Here is a 26285-nt window from a genome sequence, read left to right on the forward strand (position 1 = left end):
CAAATGTTAAAGTTTTCATGAAGAAAGCACAGTTGGATGATGGATCACTCACTTTTCCACTATCACAACAACTTTGCGTTAGGCTTTATAGCGGAGCTTTGTTTCATGGTGATTGGCACAGCAAGTAATCAAGGTGAAAAGCAGAGCTCCTTTTCATCGGTAGTGATAGATGATGAGAGGCTGCAACCCCCTTCCCCTTTTGCCTTTTTCTGCAATGCTTTTAATGGGGCCTGTTGCATTTCCATTTGTGATGACACACCTGCATAAAGGATTGCTCCAGGAAGCTTGGACATTGATGAAAAACAGGATGGGTTGCCTGTGGTTTACCGCTGTGTTTAGGTTAATGAAACCGACACAGGGATGAAAGATCTCCAACATCTAAGTGGATCCAATTGACAGACTGAAAAAATTATTTATAGCAGACCAGCGTGCTACAAGTCAGCAGTTTGTATTTGTCAGAAAAGAGACATCTAGGGGCTTTATAAAACTCTTATGAGTTAAACCTCGACTTGATGAATTTAGTGAAATTTGGATGCCTGTAGATGAGGAGGCAGAAAAAATGAGGAAAAAGGAAGGAGACAAGTTTTCCAGGTTTACCTAGAATGTTGAAGTTCATTGAAAGGTGGGGCTTGGTGTCCAGGTAGCATAGCGGTCTATTCCGTTACCTACTAACACAGGGATTGGCGGTTCGAATCCCTGTGTTACCTCTGGCTTGGTCGGGCGTCCCTACAGACACAATTGGCCATGTCTGTGGGTGGGAAGCCGGACGTGGGTATGTGTCCTGGTCGCTGCACTAGTGCCTCCCCTGGTCAGTCAGGGAGCCTGTTCAGGGGAAAGGAGGAACTGAGGGGAATAGCGGGATACTCCCATGCACTACGTCCCCCTCGCGAAACTCCTCACTGTCAGGTGAAAAGAAGCGGCTGGCGACTCCACATGTATCGGAGGAGGCATGCGGTAGTCTGCAGCCCTCCCTGGATTGGCAGAGGGGGTGGAGCAGTGACTGGGACGACTTGGAAGAGTGGGGTAGTTGACCAGGTACAATCAGGGAGAAAAAGGGGGAAAAATCCCCACCCCCAAAAAAACAGAAACAAAAACCCATGTTACAAAGGGAGGAATGGTGTAGGCACCACAACACACCGAAACTACTGAATACAGGTAAGGATTAAAGATCAGTTGAGTTCAGTATGAAATATTAATCTTCGGCCAAACATTTTATTTTGATGTCATCTTTCCAACAGACGGTGAATACTGACATTCCCAATTAACCGTGACATTTACAGACACAGTGTCTAATACGGTGTGTGTGAAGGATGGAGCAAAATAACAATTAAGATGGAGGACATGACATACAAAGCACTTGACTAACTGCATCTCATTTGCACTGCATTCACGCCCCCATAATGAGCTGTTTGAGAAAGAGTAGGCAACAAGGTGGCAGGAAGAATCAAAATTCAAATATACCGATAGCAAATCCTCAGACTCATAAGACATGGCATTAATAAGTCATATAATTAGCCGCCATATTTGTTTCTGGTGTAACTTCATTTGAGTAGTGACCCTGGATTATTCTCTATCAGATTAAGGTAAAATTAATGAATTTAATCCTTGTTTATTATGTGTAATAATGCGTAAATAAATTCCTAAGGGATAATAGGCAAGAAAAAGAAAACTGAGACGGTTTAAACAGGATGCGGGTACTATTTCCTTCTGAACACCAACTTCCTTTCGAAACAGAGAACAACAAGAGACGGCTAGATCTGCTGCAAGTCTGTAACTCTCTCTGGAGGAAAGCATCTGCTAAATGAGTAAATGTAATGCTAATGCAAACTATTTTTACAGTCGACAATAATAACATGAAACCCATGATATGCCACTCAAGCAGAAATTCAAACAAACAATAGGACGGTAACTATGAAAAAAATAGGGTCATTCCAGTTTAGAAATATCTAAATTCCTCACATGAAGACCAAGTCCAACAAAGATCGACAGCTGAACAAAAAGAGAAATAGGGAGGAGATCACTGGTTATAGTTAATATTGCATTATAACACTTAGTCTTTTGTTTTTATTGTTGCATTTTGGGAGTAGATTGGGAATGGGTTCCCCAAAATAGAGTGATTAGGACCTGGAAAGGCAATAAATGCAGCAATCTAGTATGTTTTTTCTTTGATAGTGTCATTTTTATATTTCCAGGCTTTTTCAAGTAAATGTTACAGAAAAATTGAAAGGATAAACATGGATGTATCTCAGTCTCAGCCTCTTGCTTTGTGTTTCCCTCCAGGCTGGCTTGTAGTCATCTGTCATGACTGCCACTGGCAGGGCAAGTGAGATGAAGCATGAATGTAGTTAAACTCTATATTTTGTTTTGCCAGGAGTTGATCTGTCAATTACTATTGATTGTGTGACATGACACAATTATGTAGCAGTATGTGGATAGTAGCATGTGTTTGTACCATCCAGTCCTCCACTTGTCTTGCCAGAGGCTAAAGAGGCAAAATCAATGGCCGGTCTGAGCCACTGATTGATCACAGCCCGGAGACTGAATACTAGCACCTGCCTGACTACACCTTCATTCAACTGCATGCAGTTTGCACCACACTGTAATCCCCCCCAGTCCGCTCCTCCTCTGCTCCTCTTTCCAACCTTTGCATTCGATAAAACACACAAAACCTTTTTCATACAAAGTATTATAAAAAGTCAAGTTGTATCCATTTTAGGAGGAAATTTCATATCTGTTTGCTACCGTCTATTTTCTCTGCCCTCTCTGGGTCTCTGACTAGCGGATGAAACATTCCTGATAAGGATACTTCACATCTCTGACAACGAAACATCCTCATAATATCACACTGTGCCGAGAGAAAATCACGACCACAGAGACCGACATACTCCCTCACACACTGTCTGGACAGGCTGGAAGAAAGGACCTTTGAAAATAAACAGGCACGAGCATTAGTTTATCTGGGCTTTCCTTCTCTAATTAGCAATGCGATGATCTTTTGAGGGCCTTGCATGCTGCTATATTCAGCGAATATCTGGGGAGATCTTTTTGGTGTAGCTAAGTCGAAAATTATTATTGTGTCAACTAGAAATTTCCTGATGTGTGAATATGACAAAACAGAATGAACTCATTCTAGCTGCTATGAAGCTCTATTTCATAAATTACACTCGAGCCCCCCCTTCCCCCCCCTCTTTTCACCCCAATTGTATCCGGCCAATTACCCCACTCTTCCAAGCCATCCCGGTCACTGCTCCACCCCCTCTGCCGATCTGGGGAGGGCTGCAGACTACCACACGTCTGCTCTGATACATGTGGAGTCGCCAGCTGCTTCTTTTCACCTGACAGTGAGGAGTTTCGCCAAGGGGACGTAGCACATGGGAGGATCACGCTATTCCCCCCAGTCCCCCCCCTCCGAACAGGCACCCCAACTGACCAGAGGAGGCGCTACTGCAGCGACCAGGACATATACCCACATCCGGCTTCCCACCCGCAGACAAGGCCAATTGTGTCTGTAGGGATGCCCGACCAAGCTGGAGGTAACACGGGGATTCAAACCGGCGATCCTCATGTTGGTAGGCAACGGAATAGACCGCCGCGCCACCCGGACGCTCTCGAGCCCTTTTTTAAGCATATCGTTACTTTTCAGTCATCGTCTTTGTTCACTGGTATTTAGCTAGTGTGTCCAAAACATTAAGTGACCCCGATGGCCAAATAGCTCTTCTTCCTGCAATTACAAAATGACATGTGTCGTTACAAGGTAGTGTCTTGTTATTAGCTAAACTGCCTGTAAAAAAAACAAAACAAAAAAAAAACAAAAAACAAGTAAGCGGTAGCAGTAATGGTAGGCTATAGCAATCCTTCAAACAGCTCAGTGAGACATTGCTTGTATGGAGATGATATTACCTGCCCGCTTGTATCTCTTTAAAAGGGAAAAAAATAGTTTGATTCGTAGGACAACAGAAAAACACCATCAGCAAACTGAAACTCCATTTGTCATTTTATTGTGGCCTAAAATGACATATCATTTAGTTTGGTTGTGGTTTGACTTTCACACGATCTCTTATTCATCTTTTAGAGAGAAAAAAAAGAAGCATCTGACATATTTCAATTTACTCTCAGTCAAAGAAATGAACATTGACAAGTATTGTGATTTATCCTGTCTTTATAGGCTGGTGTGCAGAAAAGGGAAAGTGGCTTTCTTCCAAGAGATTGAACTGATGTAATATAAATATAAATCCTCTGAAAATGAAATTAAAAACATGCTCCCTTGCACCTTAATAGTTCTGTATACTTTCAGGTATTTACTGAGCTAACTAAAAAAAGTGAAAGAAGCAGAATGAGCGTATCGTTTTTACTTGGTAAAAAAATGGAAGAGAGCACTTGGGTAATAAAAAAGCAAAACATGAATTTTAATACCTATATGAAAGCACTTATGCTTCATTATTATTCAACCTGATGTCATAAAATCACCTTGTGATCACCGTTGTTTGTTAGTTTGTTAGAAATTCCTCTATGCTTCATCCATATTCATGAGCTGGCCAGGAGTGAGAGGGAAATGAAGTTCAGTGTCAAGTCATCTAGGTGATAGAATATTTCTATAGTAAGCACATGGCTTTAATATGCATCACTCTTCACTTTCCCTGAGAATGTCAGTGCTCTCAGTGAGAAATATCCCATACACTGGAGATCTTTTACCTTCTCTCGGATTTTTATGATTCAAGTTTCTTAGCCATCAGTCATTTAATTTGATGGGAATGTGAGTCCGTAGCAGTCTCCTTTTTCTTTTCATCATGGTATTTTCAAGATTAAAAAAAAAACATTTCCAAGATATTTCTTAGCTCCCCGCCATCGGTTCAGGGATGGTCATCAATGTGAAGAGGGAATGACCATCCCTGAACCGGGGGGGGGGGGGGGTGCTAAGAGTACATCTGTCGCCATCTTACAATGCTGTGATTTCAACCATTCCCAAATCCTCTGTGAATAGTACACATGGCCACTGTAACTCTAGTTAATACTCACGGCAATTTGCATATGAAACCGATTGTTTTCGGTCGCTATGCAACAGTATTGTTTATAAGGGTGGGGATACCTGCAGTCAGTTCAGACTGAAGAGGTCACTTAGATCTATTGTGACAATCTAGATAATGCCATAATCTTTAGAAGTTGTATGAGTGATGGAATTATGTCTATCTAATTATATCTAACTCTTTTTAACCTGTTTTCTTTTGAACAGCTCGAGTCAATAAGGCAAGTTTATATCTGCTATTAAATCAGGCTATAATTATTCAATCTTTTCAAGAGATTACAAATGATACATTGCTCATTTAAGATGATGGATTGTTGACTGGTATCTTTTCTCCCTTTTTAACCACCATCATCCCCATCCATCAGACAGCTATTTTCTTCCTCCTGACAGGCTGATAGTGTGATCATTCATGGTGATCAAAAGTCCCACTAACACTTAATTCTTTGAATCTCCAAACACCAGTGACATAGCAATAGATCTGTGGAGGATATGTAACTTCTATCATATCTCCTAAAACGTCCTAAGTAAAACTTGAATTACATTTTTTGGTGCTGAAAACATATTCATATTTCTATAAGGTGGTAAAACAGATTGCCCAGGTAATTAATTCAACAACCGCAACCACATCACATGACTGCTATGAGGGAGATCATCTATGCTCTTTTTTTTTGTGGAATTTTCCCCCTTTTTCTCCCCAATTGTATCCGGCCAAATCTCCATTCTTTCGAGGGCTGCAGACTACCACATGCCTCCTCCAATACACGTTGAGTTGCCAGCCGTTTCTTTTCACCTGACAGTGAGGTGTTTCGCCAGGGGGACATAGCGCATGGGGGGATCACGCTAATTTCTCCCAGTTCCCCCTCCCCCGACAAACCAGAGGAGGTGCTAGTGCAATTACTAGGACACATACCCCACATCCAGCTTCCCACCTGCAGACAAAGCCAGTCGTGTTGTAGGGACGCTTGACCAAGCCGGAGGTAACATGGGGATTCGAACCGACGATCCCCGTGTCAACGGAATAGGCCGCTACGCTACCCAGACGCCCCTTCTCTCTCTTTCTTCTGGGGTAAAATGAACATTACAATCAACCATCCCCAATTTGCCAGCATCATATGAGGGCATCAAATACATTGTGACAACTTGCATTGTGTTGCTGACACACTATGTGCAGTCCACTGCTCATTAGACCAATTAAAAAAAAAAAAACATTTTTTTGAACTACTTTTATTAATCCCCGTGGGGCAATTCTTTCTCTGCATTTAACCCATTCTAGTTGTGTAGCTAGGAGCAGTGGGCAGCCGCCGTGCAGCACCTGAAGACCAACTCCAGTTCGTCTTGCCACGCCTCAGTCAGGGGCACAGACAGGAGTATTAACCCTAACATGCATGTCTTTTTGTATTATATGAGGTGAACAGAAAAGTGACACGCCAGCATTAGCCAACTAAACTTTATGGCTAGACTTGTGAGAGGCTGGGGCATTGCGTTCTTCAACAATAGTGCCATCTTCCCACACCACCCTCACTTCTCTTAATTTCCATCACTTTTTTTGCCTTTTCAAAATGTAAATGGGCGGAGACAAAATAAGGAAGTGTTTATTTACTCATCTTAGGTTAAATCATCCACATAAGTTAATTTAGGTTAAATCATCCACCCTGCTTCTGATATGGGGAGATGGCGCTGCAAATTCACGTTTGCAGTGGCCTAACCCAGTACCGGTGTGGGAAGATGGCAGCGCGAAGTCACATTTGCAGTGGCCTCATCTGGTACCGTCCATGCAGTGTCATTGTCCACATCTGCATCTAAGTTTGTCTTCGTTTGATGGCTGGGGGAGCTTGGTCTGCTGCGTCCTGCATCCCTGCTTGGAGCTGTGCCCGAAGAGGCAACACCAAGGGTGGTCTGACAGGATGCGGAAGTGGGGCAGGCTAAGCTAACTGCTAGCCCATGCAGACTGACAATTCTGATAACACCGAGGGCGGTCTGGTGGCGGCCTCGCCTAGCCTTGACTATGTTTTTAGTGTTGTCGTGTTGAGCGTGGGGAGGTGTGTTTAAGGTGTCTGGCTGGGAGAGCTAGTGTTGGATTGGCTGAGGGAGCTTGTTCTGCTGCATCCTGTGGGCCCAAGGACCATGGCTCTGACTGGAGCTACGCCTGAAGAGGAAACACCAAGGGCGGTCTGACAGGACACAGAAGCAGGGCAGGCTAAGCTAACTGCTAGCCCATGCAGACCGGCAGTTCCGACAGTCATCCTGGCTGGTGTTCGCTCTCCTGGAAAGTGATTTTTTTGTTTAGTTTAGTTATATGTGTTAGTTTAGACATGCGTCTTCTTGTAGTTCTTGTAGTTTCTGGATATGTTTTTGTCTTTGTGTTGCACTGCTGTGGGCCGGGGGAAATGATGTTTCATTTCATTTCATGTGCACAAGTGCATGAAATGAAATGACAAATAAAGTGTTCCTGATTCTGATTCTGACATAAGCTTTCCCTGAGGTTTCTTTCTATTTTTTCTCCCTGTTAAAGATTTTTTTTGGGGGGGGGGGGGTTGTTGGCTATCCGATGTGAGGGCCTAAGGAGAGGACTTTGTGTTGCTGTAAATCCCGCTGATGCAAATTTGTAATTTGCGATAACGGGGTATACAAATAAAACTGACTTATATTAGAGAGCTGGACACAACAGTGGCAACACATTCAGTTTTAGATGAAACAACATTTATATTATAGGCAATACTTACCTTTTAAATGGTAAAAGAGAAAAGGATTTCAGCTTTTTCAAATGATTAAAGGAAAAACAACACTGACACAATTGGGACCCAAGACTTTAGGATGAAGTTTCAAAGGCCATTCATCAGCGAGCAATCCATATTTGTGCAACTGGAACCACATAGTACATAACATCGAAGTGTTAATTGGGTTTTAACTTAGTTTGACTTTAATGTAGAGCTGAAATCCACAACTACCACAATATGTCCCTCCCTCTGGCAGCAATAACTACAAACAAGGTGCAGCAGCCATTGCTGCTTGTGTGCCATCAGCTCAGCAGTAAATATTCCCCCCTTGTAAAAACTGCATCCTCAGATCAAAGCTAACACAGGCAATCTAATGCATTACAAAATACATTAAACTATATGGGAACACTGTTTTACTGTAATATTGATTGTAGAATTGGTACAGTACCTGTCCAACAGAAGCACCGGCACACTGTCATAACCTTTAGTTGCTTTTTATCCTGTTTGAGTAGGAATGTTTGCTACTGCCTCTATGACCATTCCACCCAATCAAGCATTTCAATAATGGCATATGGAATATCTTCAACCATGGTAAAGATGCCAGTTAGTGTTATGCAACCTGACTCCCTGATCCAGATGGATAAAATAAGTACCTATTTATGGAGAAAAATACCAGATTACAGCTTTAATTGGGCTTTAAGCTTTTCTCGACTATGTTAAAGGTTCTATGTTCTTCTATGTTAAAGCCTATATCAAATATTAAACATATTGCACGAGTGTTAATTTTGGGCCTGATGGTGGTGAAGTACAAGTTCAAAGAGAGCAACTCATTGTGCAAACTCCCACACTTCTCAGAGATGCACTGTTTTTCACCAGTGATACAGCTACTTTAGAAACCTGTTCCAGAGCTCAGTCCAGTTACCTTCAGGAGAGTGGAGCCAAGCTCTAGGCCCACCAGGACAGTTCTGTCTACCAGCTCGGCTATCCTGGGATCTGCCACCTTGAGGGAGTCTTGAACGAGGTCTGTGACATCCACCTGCCAGTCGGGCCCCAGCATGGTGATGACTTGGTCAGTGCCCTCTGTAGATGTGGTGTGGAACTGAGTCAGGACTTTGACCAAAGCGCGCTGGTACTGCAGGGTGCAGCCCCGACTCACCCGCCGCTCATCCTCCTCATCCTCTGCGTCACTGTCTCTGGTGCTCCTTTGAAAGAGAAAAATGTGGGAATAATGAGGAAAAAGAACAAAAGTATATTATGTCAGAACAATAAACCTTGGTTGTTGTCAGTGTCGAGGCTTCAACAGATATCAGGAATACATAAAAGCACCCTCGAACGAAAAAAGGTGAGCAAATACTTCTCTAGAAACTTGTCGAAAAAAAATATTGTCACACAAATAATGAGTCTTCATACGCAATAAAACCTCAACTCTTCAAGAGTTTGACTATCATGGTACTTGCACTGGCATGATTTTGTACATATCTGTTACATTTATTTGTTCTGATGTCACAACAATGTGGGGGAAAAGTACTCTAAACCAGCAGGAGAAGACAGATAAGCACCAAAAATCAGAATTTGGACTGATGCCCCTATTTCATAGGGCCCCTGGGCAGAGGGGTTAAACATGCCAGGTGCATCCCCATCCAAGTGCAATCTGTTCTGCAACAAGATATATGAGTTCGCCAACAACCCTCAGTAGGCTTGACAGGCTGCCAGTTTCTCTTTTAAAAGCTCTCCTCTGCCTAATCTGTGCTTTGACTTGTGCTTTGAAAAATTTGAGATTTAGGAAAGGCAGTGGGCTTGTCACAAACTGACAGAGTATTATCTCACACATTGATACCAAGAAAAGCCCTGACTATTGGGCTAGGGTCTGCCCTGAGGTCTTCAAAAATGTTGAGACAATGTTCCCCCAGCACCAAAAATGCGTTCTACATGTGTGTTTTCATCTCGTATGCTCTGTTTTTTTGTTTGCTTGTTTTTGTTTTTTAGCTGCTAATTTTGATGCCTCTATGTAACGCCGTCCATTATCCAAACCTATCCTACATAGGGTCACGGGGATGCTGGAGCCTATCCCAGCAGTCATTGGGCGGCAGGCGGGGGAGACACCCTGGACAGGTCGCCAGTCCATCACAGGGCTGATACACAAACACACAAACACACACACACACACACACACACACACACACACACACACACACACACACACACACACACACACACACACACACCTAGGGACAATTTTAGTGTGGCCGATTCACCTGACCTACATGTTTTTGGACTGTGGGAGGCTTTGAACCCAGGATCTTCTTGCTGTGAGGTGACCGTGCTAACCACTGCATTACCATCCCACCTATATATAACTGACAAACTCAAATAAGACCCATCAGTGAGAAGATTTGATGTTGCTATATAATGGCTACAAATGCTTGTCTCCAAGTCAGATTCCACGTGAGGCCTGATGAAACCATTTATAGCACACAGACGGGATACATAGCCACAATTAGAGATACATCACCCTATTGCTGTTTATCTTGCAAACATCACTACATGTAATGCAAAGATAAGAATGGGCTTCACTCCCAAACTGTTTTCAAACTCTTGAGTGCTGAACTAAAATTGTAAGTCTGTGTGTTATAGTACACTGAAGAAGGCACTACGCAGAAATGCGTCTGTGCTGAGATGTTCTGACAAATAAAAAATAAAATCAGATTATACAAACTGCGGCATTTTCCTGCTTTACTGAAACACCATTACACCCCAGGGCGAATGCTGACCTATATGACAAGTCACAATGCTTATGCCAAATGAAGTCATTCTTCTTTTTTTTTGTTTTTGGATTTTTCTTTCCCTGTTTCTCCCCAATTGTATCCGGTCAATTACCCCACTCTTCTGAGCCATCCTGGTCGCTGCTCCACCCCCTCTGCCGATCCGGGAGGGCTGCAGACTACCACATGCCTCCTATATGTGGAGTCGCCAGCTGCCTCTTTTAACCTGACAGTGAGGAGTTTTACCAGGGGGACGTAGCACATGGGGGGATCATGCTATTCCCCCCAGTTCCCCCTCCCCCTGAACAGGCACCCCGACTGACCAGAGGAGGTGCTAGTGTAGTGACCAGGACATATACCCAGAGCCGGCTTCCCACCCGCAGACACAGCCAATTGTGTCTGTAGGGATGCCCGACCAAGCTGGAGATAACACGAGGATTAGAACCGCAGATCCCTGTGCTGGTAGGCAACAGAATAGACCGCCACGCCACCTGGACGCCCCTATGAGGTCATTGTTCTGGGAAACTTTACCACTTTTGTCCACAGTGGTGCGCAAAGTCAACAAAAATCCAGCTTTATTAAAACTTTTATTTTAGTGCATTGTCTCAGCAGTTTGCCAGGCCCTCTATACAAATCTGTATGTCCTAGAATGCAGAGACACAAGTACACACTTTCTTCTTTTTGTAGGCCAGAATAATTGCCAATACAATATTAACCACCCTGCCTCCTTCCTCTATGTTGCTTATAGTTTTCTCCCCAATTATATCCGTCCAATTACCCCACTCGTCCAATCTGTCCCAATCTCTGCTCCACCCCCTCTGCTGATCTGGGGAGGGCTGCAGACTACCACATGCTTCCTCCGATACCTGTGGAGTTGCCAGCCACTTCTTTTCACCTGACAGTAAGGATTTTCGCCAGGGGGACGTAGCACGTCAGAGAATCACGCTATTACCCCAAGTTCCCCCTCCCCCCTGAACAGGCGCCCCAATCAACCAGAGGAGGCACTGATGCAGCAACCAGGACACATACCCGCATCTGGCTTCCTACCCTCAGACACAGCCAATTGGACGACTGTGTAGGGATGCCTGACCAAGCCGGAGGTAACATGGGGATTTGAACCGGCGATCCCTGTGTTGGTAGGCAATGGAGTAGACTGTTACGCTACCCGGACATTGTTGCTTATAGTTTTGAGCTGAGTAAGAATGAATCACAACAAGGTCGTCATGGGTCATTGTAGGCACCCACATTTGACTGTGGATTTTTATTCAACCGGCTTTCACCTTGTGACACAGTTCTGAACTAGTTCAGCATAGGTCACTGAATTACCACATTCACATCTAGAGTTTCAAATGAATGAATGAAGACTCTTCCACAGTGACGGTGACATTTTGATACTGCGTGACAATGTGCCAAACCACCTGAAATGAACTGTGGAAATGTTTGGCACAAGGTGTATGGCAGGCAAGTGGATGTGTGATTGCTAGAGTACAAGAATTAAGCAAATTAGCAAATGTTACCCCACTACTTTATTAGAAACTGCAAATGGATTTGTCAACAGTTTAAACAAAGATTTATTGACACAAACAACAAACCCCTCCTTTAAAATGTAAACAAACCATTTAAAATGTATGGTTTTTGGTCATCTTGAATTTACACACTTCAATGTGACTAGCTGAGTGGTGATGCCATTGGGATATTTTAATGGAAGACCTTGGTGGGTTTGAGACTCACACCCGGTCTTTAGGATTTGTATTTTTAGTCATGCTTAAAAGGTGTGCACATTACAATAGATGTGGAGACTGCAGATTCTGGAAGTTAAAAAGGTGGAAGGGAAAACCAATGAGACAGTTTGACTCTCAAGGAGTTTCCAAACTCCTGGGCTGGCTCAGGTCAGCAAAAGTTTACCTTCCCGAGACTATACCTTGAAATAAGGTTGATATTTTTCCTCCCCCAGAAGAAAAATGTCTGTTCTCATTAGAATCTCTGATACACCCGAACAAGCTGAGGCTTCAGTGCACACAGACCGGCCTGCCTGAATACACTGCCTTTCCCTTATTTAGAACATGTTACTGGATAATACAGCCAGTGAGCAATTTTGCTGCACTGTAGCAAAGGCACACTGCAGGCCAGGAGACACTGTCTCCGATGGAAGTTCAGAATGAGTCACTTTGCAGGAGATGGAAAGGATGTAATGTAGCAGGATTGCAAAATGTAAAAAAAAAAAGTGTGTAAGAGAGAGGTTGTGAAAAAAGGAAAGATAATTTGCTTGCGAGCGTGAAAATGAGTGCAGGAGAATGGGAGTCGCAGTGTGGGAGAGGGAGAGAGGGGTCGTTGAAGACAAGTGTGGTGGCAGAACTTAACTGTGCTCTAGGAAAGCAGTGAATGAACTGTGTAATTTATAGTATGTCAATAACCACATAGCAAATAGAGCAGCAGAGGCTCTTCCACAAAGACTCAGATCCGTTTTCACATGCCTTACCTGGGTAAATAAAGCAGATTCTGATGCTGAAATAGGAAGACAACCATCTGGCTTCTGTGGTAAATAGGCACTTACGTGGATATCTGCCATTTTTCTGATGACATTGCAAACATCTAGCAGAGTCTTTTGAAAGGATGAGGAGCCTTTTTTATTGACTGTTGACAAAACGGACCGCTTTTATAACCATTTTTTTGAAAACTTATAAGGTAAATAAAAAATATGGCGATAATGGAGCAGGTGACAAGAGATGACACATTGCTGTATTGCACCTAAAGTGCACATGTCCACCACACAACACTGTGAAAAATATCATTATGCCTTACAAAAGAGTAAGACTTCCAGGGTTAGGCCTGATCTGAATTCAGCAGCACATCAGCCGGCTCAATAGTCTGTGTGGCACTTCTGAAATTGAGGGGAGACGCATCTATCTGCTGTTGTCACTGATATCTGTGAAGTACTACAGGGACATGGTAAAGCAAATAACACACTCCTGGTAAATCTACAATACGGTATGCAACAGAGTCATTTTTCACCTGCACTGAATAATAATCCATAGTTTGGATTGTGGGCACTAAAATGAACTTGAACTTGAAATAGAAAATTGATTAAAATATCTGCAAAGATAATAGGTTTTATGATATTGGGGGAAAAATGTGATGGACCGTTTAAGCTAACCTCAATCTCTTCGCTGCTTTTACCTACCAACCCTCAACCCCTCTGACTTGACCCTGGTGAGAAGAAACACCAAGCTGCGGCACCTTATGTCTGAAGAATGTCGCCTATGAGTGACATTTCAGAGCGCTGGCAAACTGCAAGGTCTGGTACCCCATAACTTGGCTCAAACAGCCCATAGAGGAAGGAAGAGTTTCATCACAAGGCCTCACAATGAAACTGTATGGAAGTTACAAAGAGTTTTTTTCCACAGACAATGTGACTGCTTGTGTGCAGGACTCAAATAGACATTATTACTTTAGATTACTATAGTATGTGTCCTGGTCACTGCAGTAGCACCTCCTCTGGTCGGTCAGGGCGCCTCTTCGGGGGGGAGGGGGAACTGGAGGGAATAGCGTGATCCTCCCACGTGCTACGTCCCCCTGGCGAAACTCCTCACTGTCAGGTGAAAAGAACTGGCTGGTGACTCCACATGTATCAGAGGAGGCATGTGGTAGTCTGCAGCCCTCCCCAGATCAGCAGAGGGGGTCGAGCAGTGACCAGGATGGCTTGGAAGGCTGGGGTAATTAGCCGGATACAATTGGGGAGAAAAAGGTGGAACCCCCCCCCCCCCCAAAAAAAGTCTTTACAAATATTGAGACTTAAGGTTCAGGATAGTTCAGTCATATGAAAGAAGAAGAGAGAACTTTGTTTTGCTGTTTGTAATCAAAAAGATGAAGTTTGCGTCTCTGTTCTTTAATTCTTTATATGATGTATGGGACGGTATAACTTACTGTAAATGACTTTCAGATCTGTAAATTAAAGTGGGCCACTGCCAAAAAAAATAGTGTTTTCTGCAAACACCCTATGAATGTGTTAATGTTTCATAAGCAAATATGCAGAGTGGACAAAGTAATGGAAAAGCCAAAGAATATATGAATATCAAGTATCCAATAAAGAGTTGGGCAACCTTTCGCTCTCCGAACAGCTTTAATCCCCCTTGGAATGCTGTCATTCAAGTGCTGATCTGTGTGTGGTGGGTTATGGGAAAGTTCTTTAGCAAGGAAAGCCTCGAGATATTTGAGGAATGAAGGCAGTGGAGATTTTTCATCATGCTCTGTGCTACATGACTCTCTTAATGATGTTGAGTTCTGATGAATGGTGAGGCCATTGAAATCATTAGACTATGTCTTGATTCTTGATGTTTATGAAACCACAGCTGAACTAGTTTGACTGACTGTAAAGGGTATTTATCATATCGGAATATATAACGTGGGAAAAGTTTTTTTTTTTTTTGGATGAATCATAGAGCATTCCTGGCCCTAGAAAAATGTTTCTTGTTCACTGTAAAAACATGCAGCTGATCATCGGACCAGATAAAGCCTATTCAACCATGCAAGATGGTTGCCCATGCCATCACATATTCAGATGAAATCAGAAATTGTGAACTGAAAACTTGTTAACTTGTTTGATTTCCTCCAAACATAAGCCTATTAATATGAGAAAACATGAAAAAAAAGAAAGACTTATCAGACCTTATAACCTTTTTTTCTTCCCAATTGCTCAGAGGTTGACGGTTTGAGCGCCTTACACTAAATTCTGCATCATTGCGTACTGACTTTGGATATAAGCAGCTTATGAATGGCAGCCCTGCCTTGAATACCATCATTGTGAAGCTCACAATGCAGCTTTTTTTTGACTCTGTGTCATGTTAATTCAATTTTGAACATTTTGGGTGGCACGGTGGCCCGGTGGTTAGCGCTGTTGCCTCACAGCAAGAAGGTCCTGGGTTCGAACCCCAGGCCCTTCCAGGTCTTTTCTGTGCGGAGTTTGCATGTCTGTGTGGGTTTCCTCCGGGCACTCCAGTTTCCTCCCACCATTAAAAAGACATGCATGTCAGGGTTAATACTTCTGTCTGTGCCGCTGACCAAGGCAATAGGAAGAAATAACTGGAGTTGGTCCCTGGGTGCTGCATGGCAGCTGCCCACTGCTCCTAGCTACACAGCTAGGATGGGTTAAATGCAGAGAGTAAATTTAATTTGTATGCATGTACAAAATGACTAATAGAGAGTATTCTATTCTATTCTATTCTATTCTATTCTATTGTGGTGATATTTGAGGCAATGTATTATGGTATTAAGTAACTGCTTTACTAGGTGTTGGAATTTTCAAGTTGGTTGGAATTTTGGGTATAGTGTCATGTATTTTGGGCAGTACCCCCTGAGTATGCAATAATGTTGAGATGCACACCTTTAATATTTGGGTGGCAACTAATTGGCCACTTGGGACTCTAGCATGTTGCTTTTCAATCTAATGGAAATATTGGTAAGAGACTGACTTTTTTTAAAGATTAAACATGTGTATTGACATTCACCATAATGCGACTTATCTGCTGCTGCTTCTATTTTTTCATGATCATTTATTCATATATAAATAAATATACAAAGAGAGAGAGATATATTTAAAAATATATGAATACTTAATTTGTCTGTAATACAACACGCAGGCTCTCTTCATCTACAGGATTAAACTTTGGTAGCCTGGCAATAGTTAAATGAATGAGAAATGTGAATGACAAAAAGATGGCGATACAACGGGTGACTTTAAATCAAAATAATATACAGAACCACATATAGCTTTAAACCCCTATGTAAATATGAGGCTATGAATTAAGTTTTCCGTGCACCAAGTGTCGTTTAAAATGCAGATTTTCAACCTCAGGCAACTTGAATGTAATAACTGTCATTATTTTCCAACACATAAATTTGGTCTTTACTGACATGCTCCAGTGCAACTGTATGGTCACAGTAACCAATACTGCTCCCATTTAACATGTCTGATCAGATGGAGCCTAGGATTGTTGCTCCAAGTAGCATGACAAGAGTACTTTACCGCTATAATGACCCTGTGGGGCCATGCCCCTTGAATCAAAACTAAATTTTCATTTAGATTCTTGCTTGAGTGTTTGTGCATCCCTTTGGTATTGTTTATCTCTAAATAAACATAAGGCCTCTGTTGGGTATATATTCTCATGGTTTGTGAGCCACAGCTCATTCCATTTTTATTGCCAGCTACATTCTTTCTATAGAAGAAACTATAATATCAACATCAACGCCACATAATTGACCTTGATCCCTCAAGCTAGCAAAGCCATATAATACATTGAATATTAAGTGCAGAAGACTGTTATATGGTAAATGGGCTGCACTTATACAGCACTTTTCAAGCTGCAACAGGCACTCTAAGTACTTTACAATTAATGCCTCACATTTTACCCACCCATCCACCCAAACACACACACACACACACACATACACTCATACACCAATGGCAGTGTCAACCATGCAAGGCAACAACCAGCTCATCGGGAACAATTAGTGGTTAGATGTCTTCCTCAGGGACACCTCCACAATTTTGCAAGGAGGAGCCAAGGTTTGAACCGGCAACCCTACGGTTACCAGGCGACCAGCTCTACTTCCTGAGCTACAGCCGGCCCTATGAGTGAACAGAACTATTATGAGAGCTTAATAAAGCTAGAAAATGACAGAAAGTAAGACCATACGCATATGGCATCGATGTCAAGCAGTAGCCTTTTGCAAGTACAACTATGGAAACTGTTAAATCATCTTTTTATATACCAGACAACACCTGGAAATAACCTCATTGAGTATAAAGTGTATGCCTTATTCCAAACCTTTTTCTTGGCAACTTAATGTTAAACTGAAACTAGTTTTTGTTGTTTATGTTGCATTATTCAAAGTCGAACAAAGTATCATCTCAACCGAAGTTTCCATGACATTTTTTTTCTTAAAAAGCCTGGTATTTTTGTTTCTTGTTAAATTTTCCTGGTCTGAAATCAAGTGAAGATACTAGGAGAACTGCAGCTGTATTGACATGACAAAAAAATTCTGACTATTCTGAATGTGTGGATATTCATAATACATCCAATAAAACATCATAAGATATTGTGTTCTTTGAGGACAATGTGCATAGTTTTGCTCAAAGAAAAATATTACCATCAGAGGGCACATTCGGCTATTGGAACCAGAACATCTGACTGAAACGAAGCCAATAGTCTTATGGTAAATGGACTTCAAAAGTATTTCATAGGGTGTTTAGTATATGTAGGAAATACCTTCTATTGATTCTCATAGTGTATAATAATTTCATCTATATGTGGGGTGGAGCCTCACCTTCGGTCGGGCAGAATGGGTACCCTCCAACCTTTGATGAAGCTGAGGTTGTTGTCAGACAGTTCCACCTGCAGGGGGAGTTTGGGCACCCAGACGGTCAGCTCCAGTGGTGCGCTCAAGTGCTCATAGCTGAATATGACCCTGGCGTTCATGGACCCGCGTGTCTCCTTCCCATTGACGAACACATAGTCACAATTCATGGACACCTGGGATAGATTGGAAGGGGGGGGGGTCAAAAGTCAAAATCCATCTCTATGGTAATGGTGGCATCAGTGGCAGAGGACTGAAGTGACTTGTGATGATAAACAGTCGCATTCATTACATAGGATTTTAAGGTTTGCTCTTTCAGCAGAGCCGATTTAAGGAATTAAGGCCTTTTAGGACATCGTATTGTAATATTTTAATATGATGTGTACTTTTGGGGTCAAAAGCAATCCCTGTTAATAATTCAATTTTGTCCAACAAGAGACTTAATTTTGTCTTTTTTTGGGGGGGGGGGGGGGGTCCCCTCTCCAGTTGTATCCGGCCAATTACTCCACTCTTCCGAGCCATCCCGATCTCTGCTCCATCCCCTTTGCTGATTCGGGGAGGGCTGCAGACTACCACATGCCTCCTCCGATACATGTGGAGTTGCCAGCCACTTCTTTTCACCTGACAGTGAGGAGTTTCACCAGGGGGAGGTAGTGCGTGGGAGGATCACGCTATTCTCCCCAGTTCCCCCTTCCCCCCAAACAGGCACCCCAACTGACCAGAGGAGGCGCTAATACAGTGACCAGGACACATCCGGCTTCCCATCCGCAGACAGGGCCAATTGAGTCTGTAGGGTCACCTGACTAAGCTGGCGGTAACACGGGGATTCAAACCGCTAATCCCCATGTTGGTAGGCAACGGAATAGACCACTACGCTACCCGGACATCCCTCTGAATTTTGTCATTTAGGGGCATCTGTGAAACACATGGTAAACAATGAGTAGTGGGGAAAAGTCCTTAATCTAACTTGCATCTCTTACTCAGTGAAATGAGTCACTCTAAGTAGCTGAGCTGTTTGGCCCGTACAGATCAGGGATGTTAACAATGTCCCAATCTCATCACCTCTCTTACCCATCCCATTCACAGTGTAATGATCCATGTACAATTATATAGACACATAATATAACAACAAACGCTTTTAAGAGAGCAAATAATTCACATGATGTGAGAGCTGAAAGCCACGCAACACTTTACATGTATTCCACTTTATAATGCTTCATAACACCTGGGCAAGCGCATCGTAGAAGGTGTTTGATCAGGTGTTCATGTAAAATGAATGGTTTGGGACAAAGCAGCAATACAATGTATGAATTTGTCGGACAAATTCTCAAAGTACAAAAAAACCCCTTAACAATTGCCATTGCTAATTAAAAACCATGGCTTTAGGCTTTTAATCGAGTCAACATCCTCAGCCCTGATGTATTATCATAAATACTTGTCCCCATCTAATAATAAATTATTAACTGCAACAGATCTGGAGGGTTTTGCTTTTGGGCTCCCATCTAACATTTATCTACCAGTGGGAGGTAGCTGGCATTGCAATCAGGGAATCTAATCTTCCACAAATGGAGGTCGGCTTGGCCAGTCTTCTCAGGGCTGGGGATTCATCATAACTTGGGGGAGGTCTGGGTAATAAAATTTCCCTTCCAACGCAGACAGGCCAGGGCGGGGGGAAGGGGGAGGTGGAATGGAAGGACTTCTTAAGATGACAGCCTTCTTCTGTGGTTCAGCTAATGCAATTTTTACAGCATTTGACCTCAGAAGTTGCCCAGTAGCCTGTCTTTGTGTTGGACACACACTGCTGTAGTTCTACTGGAGATTTTACAGGAATAGAAATCAGAGGCCTGATACAAAATAATAATGCTATTTTCGAGAGGAAAAAAAAATCCCAGCCACCTTGATTAATTACCCCACATATCACTGTCTGAGGAGTCGAGAGTGTCCTCTACCTGTCATAAACTCACCTATTGCTACCCTTAACCAACACACACACACACACACAAAGACACAAAGACAATGGACCCAATAGGCACTAGCTTCAGCTCCGCTTCAGCTCCTGCAGCTATTACCGCAGATAAACTTGGCTGGCTAATTGCAAGTCAAAAGCTGTTAGTGACTGTGGGTATCAGTGGCCCTGTGGGGGCATGCTGAAAAGGGCTTTCATGCACCAAGCCACCAGATGCCATCACACTACCACTAATGCACTGTGGCACTTTCCACGGTGCCAGCAGATTGCCTGGGTGGAGCGAAGATCATTAGGATAAGGGTGCAAGCGGTTCTGAATCTGAGTAAGCAAACCTAGTGGCTGAGGTGAACAAAAAGGTTCAGAATACTTGGTGATTATGGTACGACAACGACTGATCCCTCAGATGATTAGGATAACATTTCATGTATGTTAGGAATATCAAATACCCTGTTTTCTGAAGAATATATGTTTATTCAATCTGCATGAAAAACATCTGACACACGAAGCAAAGACAGACGTTTTTGGCACCGTAAATGGCTTGATGAAGTTTGAATTTTAAGGGTATATTTGATAACTTGGTGGATTACATAAATACTAGCTAAATAAGGCTTGGAAAATGATTGGAAAGATGCCTTTCAGCTGTTAAGATGCTTTTTATCATGTCATAAATGTGTTGCTAAGCTACATACAAGAGAAGAGAGACGAGTTTCCGTTGAGGTTGCTTACCTATTTTAAGCCACCCCGTATTATCCTATTGTTGGAAAGTGATTTCAAGTCTGAATTTATCCATGGTATTGTAGTACCTGTGCTCACTGTTGTGCCTTCTGGAGGTTTTGTGGCCCTAATTCAACAGATCATCTGTTCAAGGAGGCACCCACTCATGAAGTGCAGCCAATGCACCGTCTAGAAATTCACCTCTTTCTCTTTTTGAATATAATCACTTATAAGCTCTGTGATAGGTGACATTTTACCATGTAAGTGTCAGTGTTGGATGGATTAAGCCCTCTCATTTGCCGTGGTGCAAATCAACAGACAAACCTGCACAACTGCACATTATCAATTACGACCGCAAGCAATCTTTGTTAGAACCCATGAATTGAATTACACAACATGCTAAAACAGGATGTTGCGTAAAAAAAAGCACAGCCTCCAATTTTATTTGCTCTGTCTTACCCCAATTCCCTGTTTCTTTTTAAATTTAGAGTTGTGCTAAAGGTGAATGTGTCACACTAATGTGGAAGTGATGCATGGAGGAGGGAGCCTTCCTTTACCCAGGCATGTGGGCAGGATGTCCATGGGCATGGAAAGCGGCAGTCCAACACAAGGCCTTATCTCTGTCTTCAGATGGGTGACATGACTCACACAGCCTGGGGGAGAGGATGGATCAGCGAGGGGTTGGGGGCGCGTGTCTCCTGCGCCTCTGATGTCAGCCCACAAGGTCTAAGACCTCTTTCTCTCCTCCTTCCCCTATCTCACACCCTCCACCCAAGCCCAAAACCTTGTACAAGCGTCCAGTCTAAGCAGAGCCCTCGAGTGCTTAAATAACTATCCCATGTGCACATGCGTGCATGCATGCACACACACACACACACACACACACACACACACACACACACACACACACACACACACACATACACACACAAAGACTGGCAGGCATGTACACATCACACACACAGAACTGCTTTATGCTCTTGACATATACTGTGGGCCATTTATTTCCAGAGGAGGGGAAAGAAATCAAAATAAGCAAAGGAACAAGTAAAAGCCTCAGCATAAAAGAATGAAAAGAATGAAAGCAGCATCACCTTTTTCCAAAAGTTAGGCACCAATTACAACAGCTTTGGGTTGGCAGGTATGCAAATGAAATGGAAAAAGAAAAAAGGCCAGGTGAAAGTAAAACTTTGTTCAGGGGAGAGCTTTGGACAGTAATCGGACTTCAAATTTTTTTTGAATTCCAATCTGAAGCATCGGGTTCAAGACAGACGCCATGAAAAGGTTCTCTGAAGCATTTCACTTCTTTTAGCTGTGGCAACTTGGGTCTGTGGCGCCTTGTAAAAAAAACAAAAACAAAAACATCTCAACTAAATCAAGAACAATCTAATTAGGACATGCATTACTGATGTTTCTTGAATTACGGGGCCTGTAAAATGAAACAATAAAAGAATAATATTATGAGTACTCATGGTGACTCTTTTATCTCTGGGTTCTGGGTAGTGTTTTGTTGAACTGTTATTTGGATTTCCTGGATGTCAGGGCCTAAGCCTGAATTTGCTTCTTGGGTCAAACGGCAGGAACAATGAAGCAGACCGCAATACCGCATGGCCGTCTTCCTTGCTTTTTAATGGTTAATGGAAAGTGATATATGTTGTGCTAGGGTAACAGCCAGCTTTCTAGTTGATAGTGCACAAGTTTTTTTTTTTTAGAGCAAAGATCACTCCCACTATATCAGGAATCAGCCCAAAACAAGCCGGTAAAGGAAGACCACCTCTGCCCAATTCAATCAAGTGCACTGAACGCTCCATCGACAGACCGTTTTTGAATCATGAGAAAAGAAAAAAAGAACTTTAGTAGCTAAGCCTTCCTCAATCCTAACCAAATTACCAAATAACCCAGGTTCAGGGAGGATGTGCTACAGGTTATGTGTAGTCTACTACTACTACTACTACTACTACTACTACTACTACTACTACTACTACTTTCGGCTGCTCCCGTTAGGGGTTGCCACAGTGGATAATCCGTTTCCATCTCTTCCTGTCCTCTGCATCTTCCTCTGTCACGCCAGCTACTTGTGTGTCCTCCCTTCACCACATCCATAAACCTCCTCTTTGGTCTTCCTCTTTTCCTCTTGCCTGGCAGCTCCATCTTTAGCGTCCTTCTCCCAATATACCCAGCATCTCTCCTCCACATATGTCCAAACCATCTCAATCTTGCCTCTCTTGCTTTGTCTCCAAACTGTCCAACCTGAGCTGTCCCTCTAATATACTCATTCCTAATCCTGTCCTGCTTCGTCACTCCCAAATTAAATCTCAGCGTCTTCAACTCTGCCACCTCCTGTCTTTTCGTCAGTGCCACTGTCTCTAAACCATACAAGATAGATGGTCTCACTACCATCTCGTAAACCTTCCCTTTAACTCTTGCTGGTACCCTTCTGTCTACCCACTCCACCCTGCCTGCACTCTCTTCTTCACCTCTCTTTCACACTCCCAGTCACTTTGAACAGTTGACCCCAAGTATTTAAACTCATACGCCTTCATCACCCCTACTCCTTGCATCCTCACCATTCCGCTGTCCTCCCTCTCATTCACGCATATGTATTCTGTCTTGCTCCTACTGACTTTCATTCCTTTTCTTTGCTTCTTTTTTCTTCTTTTCTTTTTTCTTTTTAGGTTATATGTAGTCTCTACACACCAACTATTCTGTTTGTAAAACTTCCACCAGCTCAATAAACACAAATACTGCCCGATAGGTAAATGGAAAGCTTGATAAATTGGTAACCCTTCCTTTTAGCTACCGATAAACTCCTGTTTGATCCTACTTTTTTATCAAATGGTGGCATGACTTTAAAGATAGTAAGGGTACCAAGTGTATATTTTCAACAATTTCATACTTGAAGATTATCAACACTGGTGCTTTAATAAAACAGCATCCTTTCTAAGTCTAAGATCTCTTATCTGGGTATTTATTCAGTTTTAAGAATCCATTGGAAATATTATTTTGGGCTACACAGCTCATGTTGTTTATGGATAAAGCTTGAAGATAATAAAATGAGTAATAACAGAGTAGGTGTACTTTGTGGGCCCAATTTATCAGTCTTCTAGTAAAAGTACAAGGTATAAGTACAAGGAGAAGGAGGAAGGCTATTAATTTGACAGAAGAGTGGTCTGTCTACAAGACAGAAAAATTATAACTTTTTAACTTTTGTGAGTCTGAGCTCGATGTTAGATTGAACCATGTACAATCTCAAAACACCTTTTATTCAGCAGTGTGAGCATGTTAGCATTACTGTGCCATCCAAACAAAACATCAGGGAAGGAATAACTGGAGATTAATGCATCATGCTCAATAGAGCACGGCGTTGGTGAGATAAAAAGAAAATGGTTGAACCTAAAACTGAAAGAGATGAGAAAAAGCCACGTACAGTCAGTGCACTTCAGCTGTATATCAGTTAATCTCTATTAAAAGATTACACACACACACACACACACACACACACACACACACACACACACACACACACACACACACACACACACACACACACACAATCTGTAGGCACGGGGCAATATTTTAGTATTGGAAGCGTTCTGGTTTCCGTTTTAGTCCGAGCAGTATTGACCAATCACGTTTGGAGTAGGTGGCGATTTCTACAGGAACATGCTTTGGTTGCATTTCGGTAACGTAACGTAACGTAACGTAACGTAACGTAACGTAACGTAACGTAACGTAACGTAACATAAAGTCCGTGTTGTTTGTCTAGGATATATTGAATGCATGAATAACTGACAGACACGTGTGCCAAGCTCAGAACTTGTAATCTCAAGAAGCATGTAACAACGCTACTACATCCGGGGTCATGCATGAAACAACAAACAAGTAGATTGCCGATGGCATCGATCTCACTAGACCCTGTAACATCCTCCTTTTCCAAAGTAAACACCAACACATTAGAGCATAGTGCAAGTACATAGTGCAACATGTCACAATATAGCTTGTAAATAAAATAAATCTTTTCCTTTATCAAAACATTACAACAGTCTCTGTTAACTACTGTTTTTCTGCATTCCTTCTGGTTCTCTTTCTTTTCTTTTTTTTTGAATGGCAACAGCCATACACAGTCCATATTAAAAGTTGAATCTATCAGGTGGCTTAGACAGCCATCCGGCCCTTGTATAGCTGTGCCCCTCTGAGGGTCCGGCTCCGACTGACCTGGGAGAGGCCCTTGGTGTGAGCCTGATGGGGCTTGGCTCGGCCACAATTGGGGGAGCCTCTGCAGCACTATTCTTTGGAACATGTGTAGGCTCTGGCTCATTCTCTTCGCAGGCCCGAATAGGAGTTGGCTCTGCCACTCTGAGGTCAAACCTGTTACGTTGATAGAGTGAGCCATCGACATCCACCAGGTAAGATCTCGGTGCAACCTTGTGGGGGCAGGTCCTGACCTTCCAGAGACTAGTGTTATGGCCAGGCAGGGGCGTCACTCGGACAGTTTCCCCTACCTCCAGCTCCGACAGATCCCGGCTGGACTGGTCATAGAAAAACTTGGCAAGCTGCTTCCTGTGACGTGTTTCTCAGTGACCCTACCACAACGACTGGTTCAAGGAGTTTGTTTGTCACTGGAATGGAGGTTTTCAGCCGACGAGACATGAAGTGTTGCACTGGGCTGCTGTCCATGTTTGCGGTGGGAGTATTCCTCCAGTGCAGTATGGCCTTCCAAGGGTCAGCACTGTCACGCATGGCCTTATGCAGTAGGTTCTTTGCAATCTTTTTAAAAAAAAATGTATTTCTGATTTTTCCCTTTTTTCTCCCAATTTAGTGGCCAATCGATCCCTATTTTAATTCAAACACCCACCCTCATACTGCATGCGTTCCCCAACTGCATCTCTCCGGCCGGCAGTCTCGAAGGAGACCGCCTCCCCACTTTCGTGACAAGGCGACTCCAGGCCGAACCACTGTTTTTTCCGACACACACTGAGACGCATTTATGTGACGAACACAAGCCGACTCCGCCCCCCTCCCGAAGACAGCGTTGCCAATGATTGCTGCTTCATCGAGTCCGGCCATAGTCGGATCTGATGAGACCGGGGGGTTCTTTGCAATCTTGATGGCCGACTGTGCCTTGCCATTTGCGCTCGGGTGCCTTGGAGAGGAGGTCACATGCTCGAATTCCCATTCAGAGGCAAAACGTGCAAACTGCGAAGTAAATTGTGGGCCATTGTCTGTGATGACCTTGTCTGGCTGGCCATATCATGTGAACTGTGCCTTACAAGTCAGGGAGGAGCTTAACTTGCCAAAAATCTAAATAGTGGTCGACTATGAGCAGATAGTCCTTCTGCCTGTGGCTGAACAGGTCCATGCTCACAATCTGCCATGACCTGGTGGGCAGTTCATGTGAGAGCATGGTCTTTTTTTGCTGTTTGTGAGCATACTCGTTGCAGGTGCTCACAAAGTCCTTTATTTCTGCCTGCATGCTGGGCCAGTACAATGTCTCTCGAGCTTGTCGGTAGCATGTGTCTCCTCCTATGTGACTCGTATGTATGCGTGTAAGCATCTCTGAGTGTAGTGATTTCGGGATGATGACTTTCTGCCCCCAGAATAAGATGCCATTCTGTGTGCTGATCTCATCCCGGTAGGGCCAATATTCTCTGATAATGAGAGGCATTTCTTTTCTTACATCTGACCAGCCCATGAGAATTGTAGACTTTAGTGTCTGCAGACATTCATCCCGGTCAGTGTGCAGCCTGATT

At 43.1% G+C, this 26285-nt stretch overlaps 1 protein-coding gene across 1 annotated transcript in view; it reads right to left on the reverse strand.

Annotated features, from left to right (window-relative positions):
* Positions 1 to 26285, reverse strand: part of tmem132e (transmembrane protein 132E) — a 167574-nt gene that overhangs the window by 13723 nt on the left and 127566 nt on the right. Inside the window, exons 6-7 of the mRNA XM_056284913.1 lie at positions 17826 to 18031; positions 8663 to 8942 (exon numbers count right to left, since the gene is read on the reverse strand). Of these exons, the coding sequence (XP_056140888.1) occupies positions 8663 to 8942; positions 17826 to 18031 (486 nt within the window). The remainder of the gene's footprint in view (positions 1 to 8662; positions 8943 to 17825; positions 18032 to 26285) is intronic.

The sequence above is a fragment of the Lampris incognitus genome, chromosome 8 (genome assembly GCF_029633865.1).
Source record: "Lampris incognitus isolate fLamInc1 chromosome 8, fLamInc1.hap2, whole genome shotgun sequence".
In the NCBI taxonomy this organism is placed as follows: Eukaryota; Metazoa; Chordata; class Actinopteri; order Lampriformes; family Lampridae; genus Lampris; species Lampris incognitus.